At 38.2% G+C, this 18,342-nt stretch overlaps 1 protein-coding gene across 1 annotated transcript in view; it reads right to left on the bottom strand.

Annotated features, from left to right (window-relative positions):
• Nucleotides 1-4,408: 4,408 nt before the first annotated feature.
• NAA15 (N-alpha-acetyltransferase 15, NatA auxiliary subunit) overlaps nt 4,409-18,342 on the bottom strand; it is a 35,841-nt gene continuing 21,907 nt past the window's right edge. The window contains exons 12-20 of the mRNA XM_066186619.1: nt 17,902-18,054; nt 15,794-15,922; nt 13,199-13,412; nt 12,214-12,407; nt 10,001-10,109; nt 9,541-9,639; nt 8,689-8,832; nt 8,150-8,247; nt 4,409-5,874 (exon numbers count right to left, since the gene is read on the bottom strand). Coding sequence (XP_066042716.1) covers nt 5,674-5,874; nt 8,150-8,247; nt 8,689-8,832; nt 9,541-9,639; nt 10,001-10,109; nt 12,214-12,407; nt 13,199-13,412; nt 15,794-15,922; nt 17,902-18,054 — 1,341 coding nt within the window. The 3' untranslated portion in view covers nt 4,409-5,673. The remainder of the gene's footprint in view (nt 5,875-8,149; nt 8,248-8,688; nt 8,833-9,540; nt 9,640-10,000; nt 10,110-12,213; nt 12,408-13,198; nt 13,413-15,793; nt 15,923-17,901; nt 18,055-18,342) is intronic.

Consider the following 18,342-nt stretch of genomic DNA (forward strand, 5'->3'; position numbering starts at 1 on the left):
TGGGCTAGGACAGACAGCTCCCTCCCAAGGTGGTTCTTTTCCAGCCTGACTCCAAATGGAGTCACAGCCTTTTCCTACTGACCTTTTTTTCCCTTTTTGGAGATCGGCATTCCCATTAATAGCTCATCAGCCTGGAAGAAGACAAGGGGAATTAAGGGAACTGGCCGAGGGATCCTTTATTACAAAGCTGGTGGGCCATCCAAGGAGGACGCTGAACCCTACAAGGAAACACTAGCACTCATTTACAAACAAAACTCAGCACTTTTATTCTTTGATTGACTTCCTGCTAGTTTTGATATTTGCTACCACCAGAGAAGAGCGTAAAAACACAGTACAACATTGTTAACCAGTTAGGAAGGCTGGAAGAGAAAGCAAATCCCAGTACAATTGCAAGTAACTTGGTGGAGTTGATAATCAAGATTTGTTTTTTTTAACGGATCAGCAATGAAGCAATAAATATGCCGCTGCACGGAACCAACAACAGGATTTAATCACTAACTTTTGTGGTTTATTGCATTACAGTTTAAAACTAAATGTTATCCATCATCATACATTCACCGACCAGGTAAATGACACTTTTTTCATCTGTTTTATGCTAAATGGCTAAAATTATGCAGTAGCCAAACTAGACTAGGACTAGTAGAGGTAGATATTGAATGGGCAGTGCCAGGCAGAAATATCTTGTGAAAGTACTTCCTCTTTCATTATAAACAGTTAGCAGGTTTAACACTTTTTAATTAAAACAAATATCTTAGGGAAGCTATTCTAAGATGCTTTGGATTTTGTAGCAATATTTCTTTTGCAATATCACAAACTCTTTGATATTGTCTCTTGTGAAGTGGACAATTTTTGCCCTCCCGGTTTTCTGCCACAATCCGCATGAAGACTAACATACAGAGCTAGAGTCTTTGTGAACAGACTACTGGTTTTGTGTGGTGGCTAACAGCTGGCCTGGAGGCCTCACAGTCACAAATAATCCTAATTATAATTTTATAACTGAAATATAATTATATAACTACCTTGGTTATATAACTTGACCAGTCTGGGCCACTGGGGACACCGGCAGACACTGGCCAGTTAGCTGGGTGGCAACTAATTCAGCCAATCAGAGCTGACCATGGAGACATCCAAAACCATGCAAGGAGAACAGCACTCAAAGTTGCCTTGGAACACGAACATGGAGCATGAACATGGAGCGTTGTTGAATCCGTCTCCACTGTGGTGGTTCTGCTTATACCACTCCAGAAATAATACACGTTTACAGCTTCCTTGGCATGGGAAGACTGCATTTATAGTATTTACAGCTTCAGTCATCTTTCCCAGTAATAAAAAAAGCTATTTTATATTTAATCTAAAATGGAATTTCTGGTATGCCACCTCCTTATAACTCACTTCAGTCTTCTTTTGGCAAGCTGCTCTATCAGTTACTCACTACAGTTTGTTTTTGGCAAGCTGCTCTATCAGTTACTCCTTGCCATTCCCACTGCTGGCTGTATGCTCCTGGAAAGTGTCTCTGGCCAACACAGCCATTAAAATCGGTGGACTGCAGCTTTAATTTCCAGGAAATACCATCATGACAGCATGGCCAGAGGTTTTGTAAAAGCTTACGCCCTTTGCGCTTCACTCATCCCAGGACAGCAGATAACTGGAAGGCTCCTGCAAGCAGGAGCCTTTCCCCAAGCTCAGCAACCACTTTCCGCCAACTGGAACTTGACCTTTCGTTAATGAGCCGATAGAGGGCTCAAATCAATTACTGATACAACCCTGTAATTACACTACATTTGCACCGTTTTCTTTCACAGGACCCCAAAACACTGTGTCATCACACAAGTGTAACTCTGACTTCTGCACAGTTCAAGCTATTTTACATTACACTTAGGTAAAAACGGCATTTGTAAAGCAAAATTCCTTAGGGGAAAAGATTTCAAATCTAGCTAGATACTCTGTACAGAACACTAACAGTTAAAGCAATCACAAAAAAGGAAAAATAAAATTTTTATCCGGGTCTATTGAGCTGGATTACGGTATCAAGCGGTTTTGTTGGCATTAATATTATGTGTCCGAAACAGAACTGTGGCAACAGCATGTGAATGCTGCAGGAATGACAGCGCCATTGCTCCAACCACCAAAAGCATCACATTAGACAGAGACCTCAGGTCTTCTTATTTATCCTGCTCACGGGATACTGAAACTGTATTTGCACCTCTGGCTCCTCAGGCCTGATCCCCCTCTGCCCTCATGGGTGTTTTCTTTCAGGGAAAACACAATGCAGTCTGTGAGTTGCTACCCTACTTCCAGAGCCTACTGCTAGGGCTGCAGCACCTCCAGACCTGGCAAATCCAAACGTTGAAGGAAGATAAAACAGGCTGATCATTAACACCTCATCTAGCCCTAGAGACCTCCCTGGGAAACTTAAATTTGCTCCCCATGCTAGGGGAAAACTGGGTGACAAGCTTTACCCTGTGTTCTGGCTGACAGCACAGGACAAGCCTTCCCCCTATGAATATGCAAATATTAAGACCTCTACTGAAAAAAAAACCCCCAAAATTTCGAATATAGCTTTTAAGGCATTTAATATGCAAAGAAATTAGTTACTGAACAGGTAAGTTTTCACCTGCTTGTTCACACATGTGCCTGCAGGCTTTGGTCTCTACACTGAGAAAGTACCTCACCCACCATCACGGGGAAACCACAACTTCAAGTTCCCTCCAATTTAAGCCCACATCTAACTCTGGCATTGCTTCATGCAACGTGCACCATCTTCTCTTAGCTAGGCAAATTTATTGTCTGGACATTTTTTGTCCCCAGGAAAGATACCCGTATCACGTGTCATCACCAATGGCTCCATTGATGGTGAAATTCTCCTTTTCCAGTGAAAATCATGAAGAATCAAACCCAACTGTGTCATGCCAATGCTCTAGGTCGCTGACCACAGCTGCATTCCCTGCTCAACTGCTTCGGCAGCCAAGCACTGGTGATTACAGTTTTGGATCTCGGCACACAAAGGAAAGCTTCCATTGCAGCACAGCACTCTGCTACCAAAGAAAACTCATTGCACTGGATTTCAACTTAATTTCCAGCTCTTAAAAGAAGCTCTTGGAAGTCTTGCATCTAACAGGACAGATGTGAAAATGAAGGAATAACAATTTCTTTGCCAATTAAACAACCTCCATCTTCAGGCAAACTCTTGGCTTAGTTTCCTGTCCTGGGCTCGCAGTCTTCTCGAAGGGGATGAGTAACCTCTTTAATCCAAAAGCACCATCTCTGAAGCAGTGTGGATGCCTCTCAGCAGGATTATGAAGTGTCTTTAGGGAAATCAAAATAGATGTGTAGATGGAGACTTCTGGAAGGCCCACTGAACATCCTTTTCCCCATTTGCACAATAATGACAAGAAGTAACTTCCAGCTTTTAGTTCATCCCTTTCAACGCAAAAACAGGCAGTGAAAAAGTAAAGAAAATAATCCCATTTATAGGCAGCACCCAAAAGCCCCAGTATCTGGGAAAAAAAAAAATTCTGCTTGATGCAATTCACAATCCGTTAAAAAAAGAGCACTCATCTGCCTCCAGCTTAAGCATCAGCAGCCAAAAATGGGCAGCAATACTCAAGGCCAAAAGCTTGCAGGTTGTGTAGGTAAGAACCACCTCCAGGAGTTGCAGAAGACATGCAGTCCATGTATCTCAGGCTGCAGAAACAACTGAGATCAAGACATCAATACCAGAGTCAGTTAAAGGCTCTGTAAGTATTCTAGTCCCTAAAAGCCCAGCAGGTTAAATATACAAATACAGCAACCCACACTTCTGACAGGATCTATAATGCAAACGTACACAAGGATAGGCTAACCATGAAAAGAAAGTGGAACTGAAGACACAATTAACAAAAGCCTGTTACTCTGACAGTCAGAAAACTACAAACCCCAATAAGTCTTCCGGGATCTCGTAACTGTACATGTCAATCACTGAATTCCATTATGTGGAAGAGGAAGGCTGTGTATCCACACAACAGATACTCTGTAACTGAACTCCTGCAGCAAAGAAGGCACTCACTTTGTAAGCTGTAGTTTATTTCTAATCTGTTTTATATGATGAGCCTACAAAAGAAAACATTTGAGCATTTATCTATATTATTAACACAGTAGACTTGTAGACTGAAGTTTGACTTGGAAAACAAAATTCATCCCAACACTGGTGGAACTTAAAAGCCAAGTAGCAAAGCACTGTGTTATAGGACTTCCCAGACATTCAGTATTTACAAAGAATGCATTTGCACTTTATACTCAATGACCACCCATCAGCAGTGACATTGTTAGCATGACTGGACAGCACAGTAAGCCAACCCTGAGCTGCACTCTAGCAAACCCATTCACTGTCAAAGTACAACAACATAGATTGGTTTAAATATTCACACAGTTGTTTTTCAAAACGTTTTATTGCATTATATTTGGTACCTTATGTTTGACAAAGGAAATTACATCTGTAACTGCAGGAATAAGAAGCTGGTCTGTTATTGAAAAAAAAATCTTGGGCCCCTTAAAAGTTACAAAGTCTTGGGCTTGCCTGAAACAACTGAGCAAGAAATATATTCTTAGAAATGTAGGGCTTCAAGTATTACAAACCTGTGACACTGTGGAAAAGTTCCAGAGGTATCTAAACTGCAGCACTTTTTTTTTTTTTCTGCATAACGTGAACAAGGCCTGCTGAGGTTTTAATCTATTAGTCTCTTGATCAGTCAAAATGGTAGTCAGGAGTTTTCCTCTTTGCAACTTCAAGCCATAGTATGTTCTCATTTTGTTTTCACTCTACGTGAAAAATGCATGCGATCTTTCTAATTGGTGCCACATCACAGTGCATAATTTTATTTGGTTCTTGCATTACAGTTTTAAAAAGTTTGGCCAACCTATGCTGATAGGTTCATCTCACGAACAGCAATGTTGATTCTTCCCTCCCCACCCCAAGTTTAATTCCAAGAGAGTCCATTTTTAACTGGTTCCTTCAGGTAAAAACTGTGGTGCAAGAACACCAAACTGACCGTGTACAGTGAATTTCAGAGACACAACAAGCTTATTGAACACACTATGTTTCTTAATTCTGGTTGATATCCGTATGTCCAAGCACCCCAACACAAGGAGTATGTTGCAGGTTTCTCTGTATATTCTGATTCACATTGCATACTTCCTATGGACACAATCATCCCCCGTATCAAAATCAGTCGGATGCTAAAGCCCCATCAACTTTGTGCTCAGTGAAAGAATCCAGTGCTAAAACAGCAGTTCTGCTGTCTGAGATAACAGTAATCTCACAAGACAAATTTAAAGTTAATATTTCTGCCACACACCTGCTCTGAGGGCTACACACCTCCAGGTCTCATATAAATTAGTTTAAAAACATGGGTGGATAGGTGAGGAAAAGGGTTGCTCATTTTTCTTTTTTTTTTTTTTTTTTTCAATTTTAGCAGCTTTTAATTTTTAAGAAACCAAACAACTTATAACCAGTAATATGTTAGATATTTTATATATATACTTTGTCAGCAGGATAAAAAAAAGTAAAACTATTTGAAGGCAACGGGGGTTTTTTTCCTTCTGTTCTTTGTGTAAGTTAGAACAATTCAGCAGGTGCGTGACAAAAATATTATACACCAGATATGGTCCAACGTCATTTTTTTCCAATAAAGTTGTTCATATTTCATTGGCCAGTTCTTCAGGTTCTGCAGAACTATCTCCATTAACTGTGATCTTCATATCCTCTTCATATCCAGGGGGCATGAAAGCCAAAGCATAAGGGAAAAGCTTATGACAATTTGCTCTGTAAGTTTCAGATGCTTCTTTACAGTCTCCAAGGCTACCATCACATAAAGCTTCTAATACCTCCATACAAGTCTAATTAAAGAGAAAAATAAAGAAGTGTTATGGTTTCTTAAGCATTCAGCTGAACACTCACAAACCAATGCTACAAAGAAAAGCTTCTATTGTTTACAGGTTTCAAACAGCAGTTCTGCTGTCTGAGATAAGAATAATCCCACAAGACAAATTTAAAATAGTATTTCTACCACAAATCTGCCCCAAGGGCCACATACCTTTCAACATCAAATGACATTTTAACTAAACACAGTATCAAGTACCAGTGTAGTCTGATTTGAAATAATGAAGTTTAAAAAGGGATGTAAAACACAGCTAGAAATCTTGACTGTAAAATGAAATTCTAATTTGTCACTTGTTTCTTATTTTCCTAAAAACATGTTATTCTGGCTAAGTGGCAACCAAGAACCCCACCATTCTTGGGACACGCTTACCATTTCGGCAGCACATAACACACCTTTCAATCAAATCAAATTACTCTGATGTTACCACATTTTTCAGATATATGCAGTTTCCTGTCCATTTTTTTTTCCCAATTTAGAAGAGGAAAAGGAGATTTCCTGTGGAATTTTTTACAGCCTGCATTACAAACATGGAGAAACCAACCTACTGAGCTCCACTAAAGCCTGGCAGCATTTATTACCTGCCCATTGCTGTGTGCAGGCATTAGCATAGCCAGGCAGTCTTTTCCTGCTTCTCTGACATTTAGGACAATTTTTATTTCTTCTGTGTACTGGGATTAACTGCTCTGTCGTCCTGCTGTAGGGTTATGAAGCTCTCCTCAACGACCCCTTTCCCTCACATTTGCTCTCTGTAACACTGGAATCCACTGCGGATGAAATATATCTGGTTTTATGCCTTTAGTGTGCTCCAAACAGCTGGTCTTTACTACAATGGAATGTAATAAATTTGATCTCTTTGCACACAAAAATACCTTTCAACAAACACCTAGACTCCTTCAGATTCTCCATTTTTAGGGCACTTTCAATTTCTCATCCTGAAGTTTAGTAGAAGTCCAACTCTTCCTTAATGTTGGCATCAAACATGTTTAAATTCAGTGTTTTCAGTTTTATCACAATGCACTGTACAGGACGTTTATGCAGTGCTGAGTTTGCAAAAGCTTTTTCTAGTCTTACCAAGTTTGCACCTCCAAAACAACCAAGCATTTTTGGTTACACTTCATCATTCCCCAGTCCAATTCCCAGAATCCCACTGACAGGCAAAAACCAGCAAATAGAAGGCAAATTAATTTTTGTTCCCTATATCTACTGATAATCCAGATTAAGATCTTTGAGACCACTCAAACAGTAAGAAAGCCCAAACCCAAAAACGAACACCCAAACAAGACAGCTTCATAAGAAATGCTAAATTTGAACTTAGAATATAAAAGACCTGAGTTTGTATCCCATACCACAACAGCTACAATAGAGAAAGGATCTGAATCTTAAACATCCTGAACAAATCTACAAATCAAGGCAAGTTGTCCTTTATTGTCTTCCCCACCCGCCCATCTGGTCCAAAAATTCTGCTATGAACTTAAAATCCTTCACAATTAAAGTTCTATTGAACCCACTGTATTTCCTAAGAGAGGTGGGGTTTTTTCGGAAACTCCATTTTCTGTCCACAAAAGAACAATTTTAAAGTAACACTTACCAAATTTTCTTGCAACAGATCTAAAAAATTGAGTGCACAGACTACTGTAAATTGTGAGTCAGAACTGACAAGTCATCCCAGATGAAGGTGGGGGAATAGGGAAAGGGGCATAGAGGCAGTGTCACAGGGAAATTATTCCATAACCACCAGAATGGAGCAATGACTCAAAACTTGGTGAGCTTTCCACTTAACTACACGCTAAAGCAAAATTGTGCATATGCAGCTTTTATTAAACCTATAGTGATTCCCACAGCTTGCAGAAAGTTAACTATGGAAAGCCTTCCCAGAGTCTGTGCCACACCTTTTCTTGAGAACAGTTGCCTGTGTGGCAGCCAAAGCTCAGACAAACTACCACCTTTTCCTTTGCCTTGTGAATTCTCCCAAGTTTAGTAAGCCTTCCCATTACCTGTAGCAATAATATAGCTTCTGCTATTTTCATATTATCATAAAACTAAATTAATTTAAATGTGCAAAAAAGGACATTAAGTATTTCAGTTCAGACAAACCTGACACCCCTTTCTCTCACAACTCAACCTCTTTACCGTAAGGCACAGCAACGATTTCAGCTTCCTCTTACCTCCAAAATTTGCTTAAAGCCACTACAGAGAAAACAGAAGCTGTCTAGAATTTATAAATATGTTACCTGAAGATTTCTGTTAATAAGGGATTCGTCCAGGGTCATTGCCAGTTCCACTGCCCTTTTCTGACTGGAAGGATCTAAATAGTACATCATTTTGGCAGCTACAGGAGGAAAAATAAGACTCATCACCCAGTGGATGACCAAAACCATCTTAAATACAAGCATAAGATAGAGATAACATGAGGAATGGGGGGGACTGAACTCTCCTGCAGTAGTTCAAAATGGAACCAACTTGGAGCATAAAGCTTGACATCTGAGCAGGTAGAAGGGAAGCTCCAAACAAAGCATTAAAACAAACATTCTGCACACATCAGAAACAGGGCAGAGGTTCCAACATTTCCATTTCGGCAGCACAACGAGAAAGTTAAAGAAAAGCACAGACAACTTGGCAGTCATGTTGTCAGAAAAACACAAATAGAGAAGAAAAGCACTCCAGAGTGACGGAGTGATTGTTACGTCACTGAGGCTGACACTGAGATACCACTGCCAGAGAAGCACAGAAAATACAAAAGTAGGGCAAAACAAGGAGAAAGGCAAAATACCTGATAACCTATGTGGCAGTGAGTCATAGTTCCTTTTAAGGAAAGCTTCATTGAAGTTCTTTGGATTAGTTGCTCCAAAAAGCCGATTCATTTCTTGGTTTAACACTGTTCTAACAGCATCAGGCAGATCCTTACTTTCGGATACTGTTGGAAAAGAGAAGTTGAGGTGAGCACAGGTAATCACAATAGAATATGATTTATGTATTTATTTCAGCATTTTCCACTTTTACATTATTAATATAATTGGAAAGTATCTCAAAGGAAGATGCATGAAATTGGAAAAGGTAAATATTGGATGTGGTTAGAAGCAGCTTAACTGTGTCAGTTTTCTGATGCTTAGAAAAAGCCAAAGCTCTCTTTACATTAGTATACTCTTCACTAATTAAAACCTATTAGGCTCAAAGGGTAATGTCATACAAGTCTGTTCTTAAATGTGTCTACTCTGTTGCCCCCATCAGAAAGGGTGACCTTTGGGGCAGGGGAAGGGAGGGAATTCTTCCAACTTTTACCAATAAGGACAGAATTCTAAGCACTCTCCCTGCATGCTGACACAGGCTGTCAGCAGAAAAGCCACAATCCTCACTCTGCGGTTTCCATTTCTTCACTGCCTCTCTCTTTCAGGCTTCACATACTGCTCACAGTCTTAAAAATTCTTAGCAATACTGGAATGACCCCTAAATCCAGATGCGGTCATAATAACCATGCTTAATTTTAGCAGGAATCAGCTGTCTAAAAAGCTTTCTAATACATGCTTTAAATATTTTGAATTAGTTGTGTTAAAAATCAGTGACTGCAGGTTTGGCATCACCTGGCAGTGTGCACAGATGGGAGTCCTACCAAACAGATACATACCACTGCTGAAGAGATGAATCATACACTCGTGAAGCCAAGGATGACTAGAATCAATAGCAAAGGCTCTCTTCACAGACTGAAGCATCAGAAGGAACTTTTCTGGGGGAAAAAAAAAAAAAAAGTGTTGACAAATGTTCAAAAACCTGTAGGAACTCTCTGCATTGTGTTACAGGAGTATTTAGCGTTTGAAATTAGAATGATTAGAAGAATTTACACTTGAGTGTGCTGTAAAAGCTATTTTTAATAACATGCATCTATTTAACAAGTGAATTAAGTGGATAATCAACAAAGATTCAAACTGTGGTTTTCAGAGCTCATTGTTGGGGTGCTGGTCCAGTGAAAAGTGCTGTGTTGTGACAGGGATGGGCTCCTCACCCCTCATAAATAATTGCTGCTTAAATTCCAATATACACCTTTATGATTCACAAATTGTTTACTTTCATTAAGTGTTCTCACCTACCTTTTCGAAAATAAATCTCAAAGGCAAAAAGATGAGTCTCTATTTTGTTCTTCACTAAATTCTTCAGGGGTGTTAAAAATTTAATGGCTTCTTCCAAAGGGGCTTCAACCTACAGATTCAAGGAAGTGACACAACTAAGTCAAAGTTCAAACTTAGTAACTACAACAACAAAAACCAGATATTGCTGAGTCACATTAGAGTTATTCTCCTAAGGCAGTGCCAAAGATGCTTAGAACCTCTTCTGTTACAAATTTTGCAACTTTCACTCAATGTCTAAACACAGACTAAAAAGCCCCAAATATTTGCTTTCTGATGGCTACAAATCATGTTTTGCTATAGAGACACAAGTCTTTTCCTTCTATCCTACACCAGTAGTGAACACAACTGGAGCTGAAGCTGCACTGAAAAGGGCAGTGTGGCTGCCCACATGGGCCTGAGATGATGGTAAATGACTGATAAACACCCATGACATTCTGCTCATGTGAGCTTCAGACAGGTTCCTGAAAGCTGCCAGGTCATGGTGACAGTCCCAGCCAAAATACCAACAGCAAGCTCGGGGTAATTAGATAATGAAAAAGGTCTCCTGATCTTAGCTAGTATAATCCAGTAAACGGACAGCTTTCACACAAATTAGTTCCGTGCAAGGTTTCTTTACAGCCAGCCACCTTGCACATCAAGGTCTGGGATTACTCAAACAAGAACTGTCTGTTCTCCTTAATTTTTTTTTTTTTTAAATTAATGGAAACTACTCTCTAAGAAGCAAATACAAATTTTGTTCTGTGCCAATACCAAATTCAGCAACGTTGAAGTGATAAACTTTGTTGCAAATAACTTGAGGTAAAGATCGCAATGGACACCTTCCTGCTAAATATAACTACATTACCTATCATAAAAACACTCACATCGCTTCTACATGCTGCTGATTTTACATACACACTGTGCACATAAACTATTTGGAACCTATAAAACCTCATTTCAAAGCCAAGCCAAAAGATACATATCCGAACAAGTCTAGGGGCAGCTGTTCCAGGAAAACTATTCGCAAGTGACCAGCTATTTCAAAAACAGTCTTTTGGAACCAGCTATATTTGGAAGTGTCTATATCATGATTGTGATATTGAATTTGGAATTATATTATATTGACATCTGTATATTAAAGACCTAACTAGATTTGCCAAAGGAATGCATTATACAGCTGCAACTATTCATTATAATCTTGGGGTCTGGCTAGATTTTTCATGGCTATCCCACGACATCCCTCTGCTGCAGAACTCAATACATGCTGCTGCATTTCCATCTTGGCTAGCACTGCAAGTAGTTCTCTTTGCAACCAGTGAACTAAACAATGGAAATACCAACAATATTCTCAATAACTAGTCAAGTTTAAGTCACTTGTTTCCTGGCTACAGAGTGAAGTTCACTGACGCAACTTTCAAATATCCCCTTAAGAGCAAACATGACTCATTTCAGTGTGAACACTATGAAAACAGATCCAGAATACTGGATCTATAAACACTTGTAATCTATACTACTATTATTCTACATGAATTTTTCCAGTCTCTATAATTTTCTTATCTTTCACTCCTATTTTTTGAGCATTTTCCCACTCCTTATAGGTGTAACTTCTGCTAAAAGAAGAGTCTTCTGGGTCACCTCCCTTTTATATGTCTGTAGTTTTTAATCCAGATTTCTAAATCCATCTCAGTCTACTCTACTATTTACTACTACAGCTTCTTTATTCCTTTCTTTTCCCCATTCAAATACACAAACAAATCCCGTTAAAGCATTCAGTGCTTCAGTGTTTCCTCTTTCACAGGCTGGCTATGGCAACAAAAGAGTATCAGGGGGCATAAAAGAGTGAATGATAATCACCTCACATACAGGATAGAAAGACTTCCACACGACCAACTAGAAATAGGGTATAATCAACAAGTTAGTGCAGTAGGCACATGGAGATAATTCCACATGTAGCAAATGTTTATGACTTCAATTACTGCCTTCAAGAACTAGGCACAAAAGTTGTGATTTCCACACTACTGACACTGTATCTAACAAACTAGCCCTAGAAAGAGATTTTTTTTTAAAATGCTGCCTGTGAAGAGATGCCATACCAAAAAAATAAACAAGTTATTTGAATGGCTTTTAAGTTTTATGCGTGCTCACTGCAACTTTTCTAGAAATTCCTAAGACTTTATTATTACATTGGTAAGCACCTTTGCCAGTTTTTCAGGGATAAGTTCCTCTTTCGGTCCTCCAATTTCTTCATCATCATCATCTTTCTTCTTTTTCTGATTCCTCTGTTGCTTCTCCTTCTCAGCATTTTTCTTCTCCTCTTCCAGCTGTGCTTTCTTCTGGGCTCTTCTCTGCTTATTTCGTAGCTTCTTTAGCTCCTTGTCAGACATATTTGCTGTACACACACAAAGGACAAAACCACACAACACTGATGTCTAGTATTAACAGTATCACGCAGTTGTCAGACAACATCACCTTTTTTAATCCACATCTACTAACGAGCAATGCTGTCATTACCTCTGTAAAAGCTTATTTACTATGGATAGAATATTTTATAGTCTATGCTGATGCTTCAGAATTCACAAATTCCTTAGTGGAATTAGGAGACAGAAATTAAAATGATAGTATAATGAGATGAAAAATACTAGTACTTGACAAATTCCTCTTGAAGGATCTTCTGTTCGAACCATTTGAGGTGCCCCAAGCCATAACCGCTTAAGCTGCTCTCAAAGCAGAAATGGGGGGAAAAAAATAACTAGATAATTTAAACATCAGAAGCAAGAGATCACAAAATTTAAGTTGCTACCTAATGAAATTTCTCTACACTGATAAAATGCTCAGAAAGAGCTACTACAAAGCACACCTGCTTCAATCTCCTATTCCACGGACCAACCACCATGAGAATTCATGGTTTTGCAGTCATTCCATAACACAAACATTTGTACTTAAGAGTCACAACTCTCACTACAAACCCATCATTGTTTTCTAATCACCACAATAAAAGCAAACATTAGTTTAATTTCCAGCAGAACATCTACTTTACCATGCAGTCCAAGCTGCAATTTGAGTTGTGTAGAAGTCCAGTTTTGGCTACCACAGTTGACAACCATAACAAATGCTCGACCTTCCTAAAATACCCACTAATTAGTGAAACTGCACGATGAATAAATCCTGAGGGTTGAATACCTGTATCAGCCTCATGTTCTTTATTTTCATCTGTTAAGGGATTATCATGAAGTTTCAAATAGATCTCTATGGCAATCCGTGCTGCTTTGAAGTAGAAGGGATGTTGTCGAAGCACATCTTCTAGTTTTAACAAGTCCACATAAGACCTAAGGGTGATCTTCCTCATACAGTAAGTGTGGAAGTCAAACTGGTCATCCGTGATTTCTACAAAATGCTGGCACAATGGAACATAATATTATTTAGCAAGTATTAACAATCAGATACTAACCTGGACTTTCAAAATAATAATTTAGTAAAAGCCTACTGTTTGACAAATACAACTTAACTATTACAGATGTTAACAAAACTCTCCAGAAATAAAGTCATGGTGAAAAGGACAGAAGGCAGCTTAGCCCAGAACCAAAATACACCAATTTCACAGTCTCTTAAAAGTAACTACCTCTGAGAATTTCCAGTTTAATGGACAAAAGTTTTATATTCATTGTATTTAAACATAATTTGTGGAGTTTTTCTTCTGTGAACTGCTCTAGTTTTTTTAATACAAAATTATAATTTTAATTTCCACTAAATACTATGGCAAGGAATTCCACATTTAAATCAGACATGATGTGAGAAAGTACTTTTTGTTCAAGCTCTGCTTTAAATACCATCTAATGTCCCCTTGTTTTTGGTTGAGAAGCAGTGAAATCATTCCCCTCTTGAACTTCTCCAAGTACTTATGATCTCATATAACTTTATCCTAAACTTAGCTTTGTTTGTCAAAGCTCAGGATAGAAGAGTAAGCACAACAAGCTAATTGCAGTCTCTTCCTTTGGAAGTTACCCCACAGCAGGTGTTTTACTAGCACATTTTTAAGAAGCAAAAAGTACTACTTCTTCAGTTTTAATTCCTCACGTGTCCTTTTGATTGCTGCTACAGTACAGAAGTTTTTGCAGCATTATGTGTAATGGTTTCAGGATTTCTGAGCAGCAATAATTACTGTAAGACCTTTTACTACTTATGCACAGGCAGAGAATTTGTCACTGACTACACTGTTGAACATTACATTTCATGGGCTGCTTAATCATTTAGTACTGAGACACAGCAGGTGTTGTCCTTGCAGTATTCAGTCCACTTCTGTGATCATTTATTGATGAAATAATGAAGACACTACGGAGATGCCTTAGTAGTCTCCATTATAAACTCCTTTTTCTGCAAAAGCCGATTATTTGCTCTTACTCTGTTTTCTCAGCCATGAATCAAATATTGAATCCACGAGATCAACTTCCCTACTTTTTCTGAGATAGTTTAGATCCTTTATTGTGTGAAGCATGAGATAAAAAGTGCTTCTGAAAACGGTAACACATTTTATCAACTAGACTGCCCCCTTTGCATAAATGGCCCCTCTAAAAGATTTAGAAGGCACTGCTTTTTGTTACAACAGCTTTGTTGATAAATTCAATATATTTGCTTATCTTATTGTTAAACTTCAAGCAATTAATCCAATAAATAAATTAAACATAGTGACTTAAATCCCTAGAAATATTTTTTTGGGTGGCCAAAGTTACCACTTTGATCACTTGTTTGCTGACCTCTTCTGGTACCCAAGACAATTTACAGGACCAATAGTTTCTTACACAAAAGAATCTTACACTAATTTATTTAAAGGATTTGTGCAAACAAATCATGGTCCTGGCAAATCACAAACTGGTGTAGGTTGGAAGGGACCTTAAAGGTCATCTACTTCCAATCCTCTGCCATGGGCAGGGACACCTTTCACTACACCAGCTTACTCTGATAATTTAATATCACTTTTTTCAAATCAGAGAATATTCCAGGGTTGGGTCCTCCGTGCATAAGGGCAGCAGTGCTGAAGTCTTCTAACACCTCTCGATTCACAAAGGGGCCCAGCTTCCTAAGTTCTGCTCTTTCAGCACTTCTTTTAGACCCTCAACTGTCTGGTCCTTTTTCTAGACTTCCATGTGCTTATAAAAATTCAAAACCGTAACTGATTCTCCTTAAAGCAGTACATCCAAATTTTGTTGTTTACCTCAGTATGGATATCTACATTTAATGTGTAAGTATTCTCTCTTTTTAATAAAATTTCTACTTTAAGAAGCCTTTACTTTTGCAATAGCTTCTTTTAAATGGTAGGGTTTTTTGTTTGCTTTTTTTTTTAAGATGATAGTTATATTTTTGGAAATTTTTTTAACATTTATTGTGTACCTCTGAAACAGTGCCTTAATAGTAACTGATATCCGTCCTTTAAGGATGGGCTTGTCGGCTCATCCACTCACTTTTGAACTTAAAGTACACATACTCTTAGTTTGTACCTAAATACCCATTTCTTATGTACACTGCCAGAACTGAAATACTTTTTGACAGTTTTCTGCTCTCATCTGGATCTTCAAATAACTTGATAAAATCTTATCAGAATACATAGATTACAATGGCACTTTCAGGAGGAAATGTAACTACATAAACTTGCCAGTAGCCAACATGAAATCTCTCCTGAAGCTACATGAAATGCACCCTTACTACTCAGGAAAGTAACATATCAGCACTGTAAACTTACAGCATTGTTTTCCAACCGAAGCAGCTGGGCTGAATACTTACTCTCTCAATTTCATGGCATTTCTTAAGTGCTTCTCCGAATTTGTTCATTGCCTTGTAGGCTTGTGCACATTCTGTCTGAAACCACATGCACTGCATTTCATTCAGGTTCTCTACTGCCGAGGTTCCTTCCTAAAAGCAAAAACAGCATTATACAAAAATAAATCTCACTGGATTCGTCAGCTGCTATTTCTTTTATCTTGTCCTAATTAAAAGCACAAATAAAGGAAATGAATGTTATATCTCAGAACTGGAGTCCTGAAAGTTGGAAATGCCACAGTTAAAACTGACTAGCTTTGTTGATTAGTTAAAACAAATAGAAAAATCTATTACACCTATTGGAAGAGTCAGACACAATGAAGAGCCAGGCATTGACCATTTCACTGTGACAGCTCTTCATCTTTAGGTTAGGAGAAACCTTCATTCAGTGTTTTTAATACTGTGTGCACACAATTAACACACTGTGGCATGGAAAAAATAGCAGAACAGTTCTAGCCCACGGCAAGACACTGACACCTGCAGGAAATCCTGCAGGATTTTTTTTCCCCCTCAACTAAAACTGCCATCTGTATTTTCCAGAGAACTGCTGATTGAGCTAAGCATCCTCACAGTAGCAGCAGTAGATGATTATTCCTAATACAATCAGTACTACAGAGGAGTAGCAAGGCAAAAGGAATACTGCTAACTTTGACATCTTCTGGTTCAAAAAAGGGGATTACAGTTGTCTTTCAAATCTGATATTTATATATACTTGCACAGATGCATAGAACTTAGAATGAAAAAGAAAGGCAGTGTTCAAAACAGCCTGATTTAGGCAACTAAAAATGAAGAAAAAGTGTCAGTTCTATTTTCATTATGCTTAATCTAGGACTCCTCTATTTTTTTTTTTTTTTAATTAAGAAGGCTGTATTTGAGCACTAAACATAAGAACAAATGGAAATAAACAGGATTCTAAAGAGCAACATCATCAAATTATATTTTTCAAGTTCAGTTTTGGGTAACTGGTATGCTTCCCTTTTAACATCATCTTAGAGCTGCTTAGGGCATTGAGGGAGGTCAAATCAACCTAAATTCATAGTGGGTTTGCATCAAAACTCCCACATAAAGCTACTGAGCATATATAAAACAGAACCTCCCATAAGGCAGTCTGCACATACCCTTCATTTCACAAGATCTTCAGATTTCCTTTATAAACACCACTCTCCCTGCTCTGTTCAACCTACCTTATATTCCAGGTTTCTCCTGCTCTTTAAGAGAGGAGAAAATGAGACAAAGAAAAAGGCTTTACTTGTGCAGGTAGATCCCATGTTGCCTGTCTCCCATAGACAACACACAAATGACACAACCAGTATTCCAAAACTATCATTTGACAAATAGTCTGGAGAGACTTCTCTGAGCTGTTCTGACTTACAGTTATGAAAGAATAATATCAAAGTACATTTTTAAAAAGTGACTAACCTGTGTGACCATCAAACCTATCAAAATGGGATTACTGAAATTATGTAATTTCCATAACAAAATACTTCTCTTCCAGATAACTGGTCATGTGTAAGAACATGGAAAAATAAAAGAGAGCAGGCATAACATGCAGTTTTCCTTCATCACAGATAAACAAGGACTTGGAGATGAAACATTGTTCACACAAGGAAGACACCTCACAAAGGCTCTCAGTGGTTAGCTGAACAAAAATTATGTTCCAAGAGACATCTGAATTTTCTAACTTAACTACCATTAGAAAAAAAGAGACATGGACAACTTTACCAGATCTTTCAAGTATCCTACAGAATCAATATTAAACCTAAAGATTATTGTGCAAAAATTATTTTCTCAGAAGTTCTCTCTAAAACAGGCATGCTGTATTTTTCCTGCCTGGCAAAAATAACAAAATTCAAGCTTTATAGAGTTTTCACTTATTACTATGGAATCATGCTTATCCAAGATTAATTCAAACCCTGCTATGGACTACCATAACTGAAGCAAGCAACCATAGTAGCTCTGAAACAGAACTTAAATATGATAGTGAAGCCGAGTGCAAAGTTAAAAACAAAAAGTTATTCCACAGGGGATTAGGTCCACATTATTCCAAAGACCTCTAGTTAAGTGCAACAAACCCGTGTAAACTTAGAACACATTTCTTCTGCTTCTTTAATGGAGTTTGCTTTCAACATATATTTTGCACATTTGGAGTTGATAAATCTGTCTGCAGTGTCCAAAGCCTGAGCCTCATCCATCCACCTTGCAGCTTCTTTAATATTTCCAGCATGCTATAAAGATAGAAATTTAAGTCAGATTCAGTAATTATAAAACACACACGTTTTATCGGCTCACTGTTTGATATAAGTAGGTTTTTTAAAAATAAATGGCTTTCTTCAAAAGCAACACATCTTTAAAGAAAACCAAGCAGTTAAATACCTTTCCTCATTATGGAATTACTGGTCTTTTAGCATTTAATGTTTTTCCTGAAAACGCTTACTTAAAGAACCAGTTTGAATAAACCCATTCTGATATAATATCGTAGTGCACTTGAGAAATTGTTTTAAGCAGTCTTTCAT

The sequence above is a fragment of the Chamaea fasciata genome, unplaced genomic scaffold (assembly GCF_029207755.1).
Source record: "Chamaea fasciata isolate MVZ Bird 193981 ecotype frontalis unplaced genomic scaffold, bChaFas1.0.hap1 SCAF_6, whole genome shotgun sequence".
Taxonomy (NCBI): domain Eukaryota; kingdom Metazoa; phylum Chordata; class Aves; order Passeriformes; family Sylviidae; genus Chamaea; species Chamaea fasciata.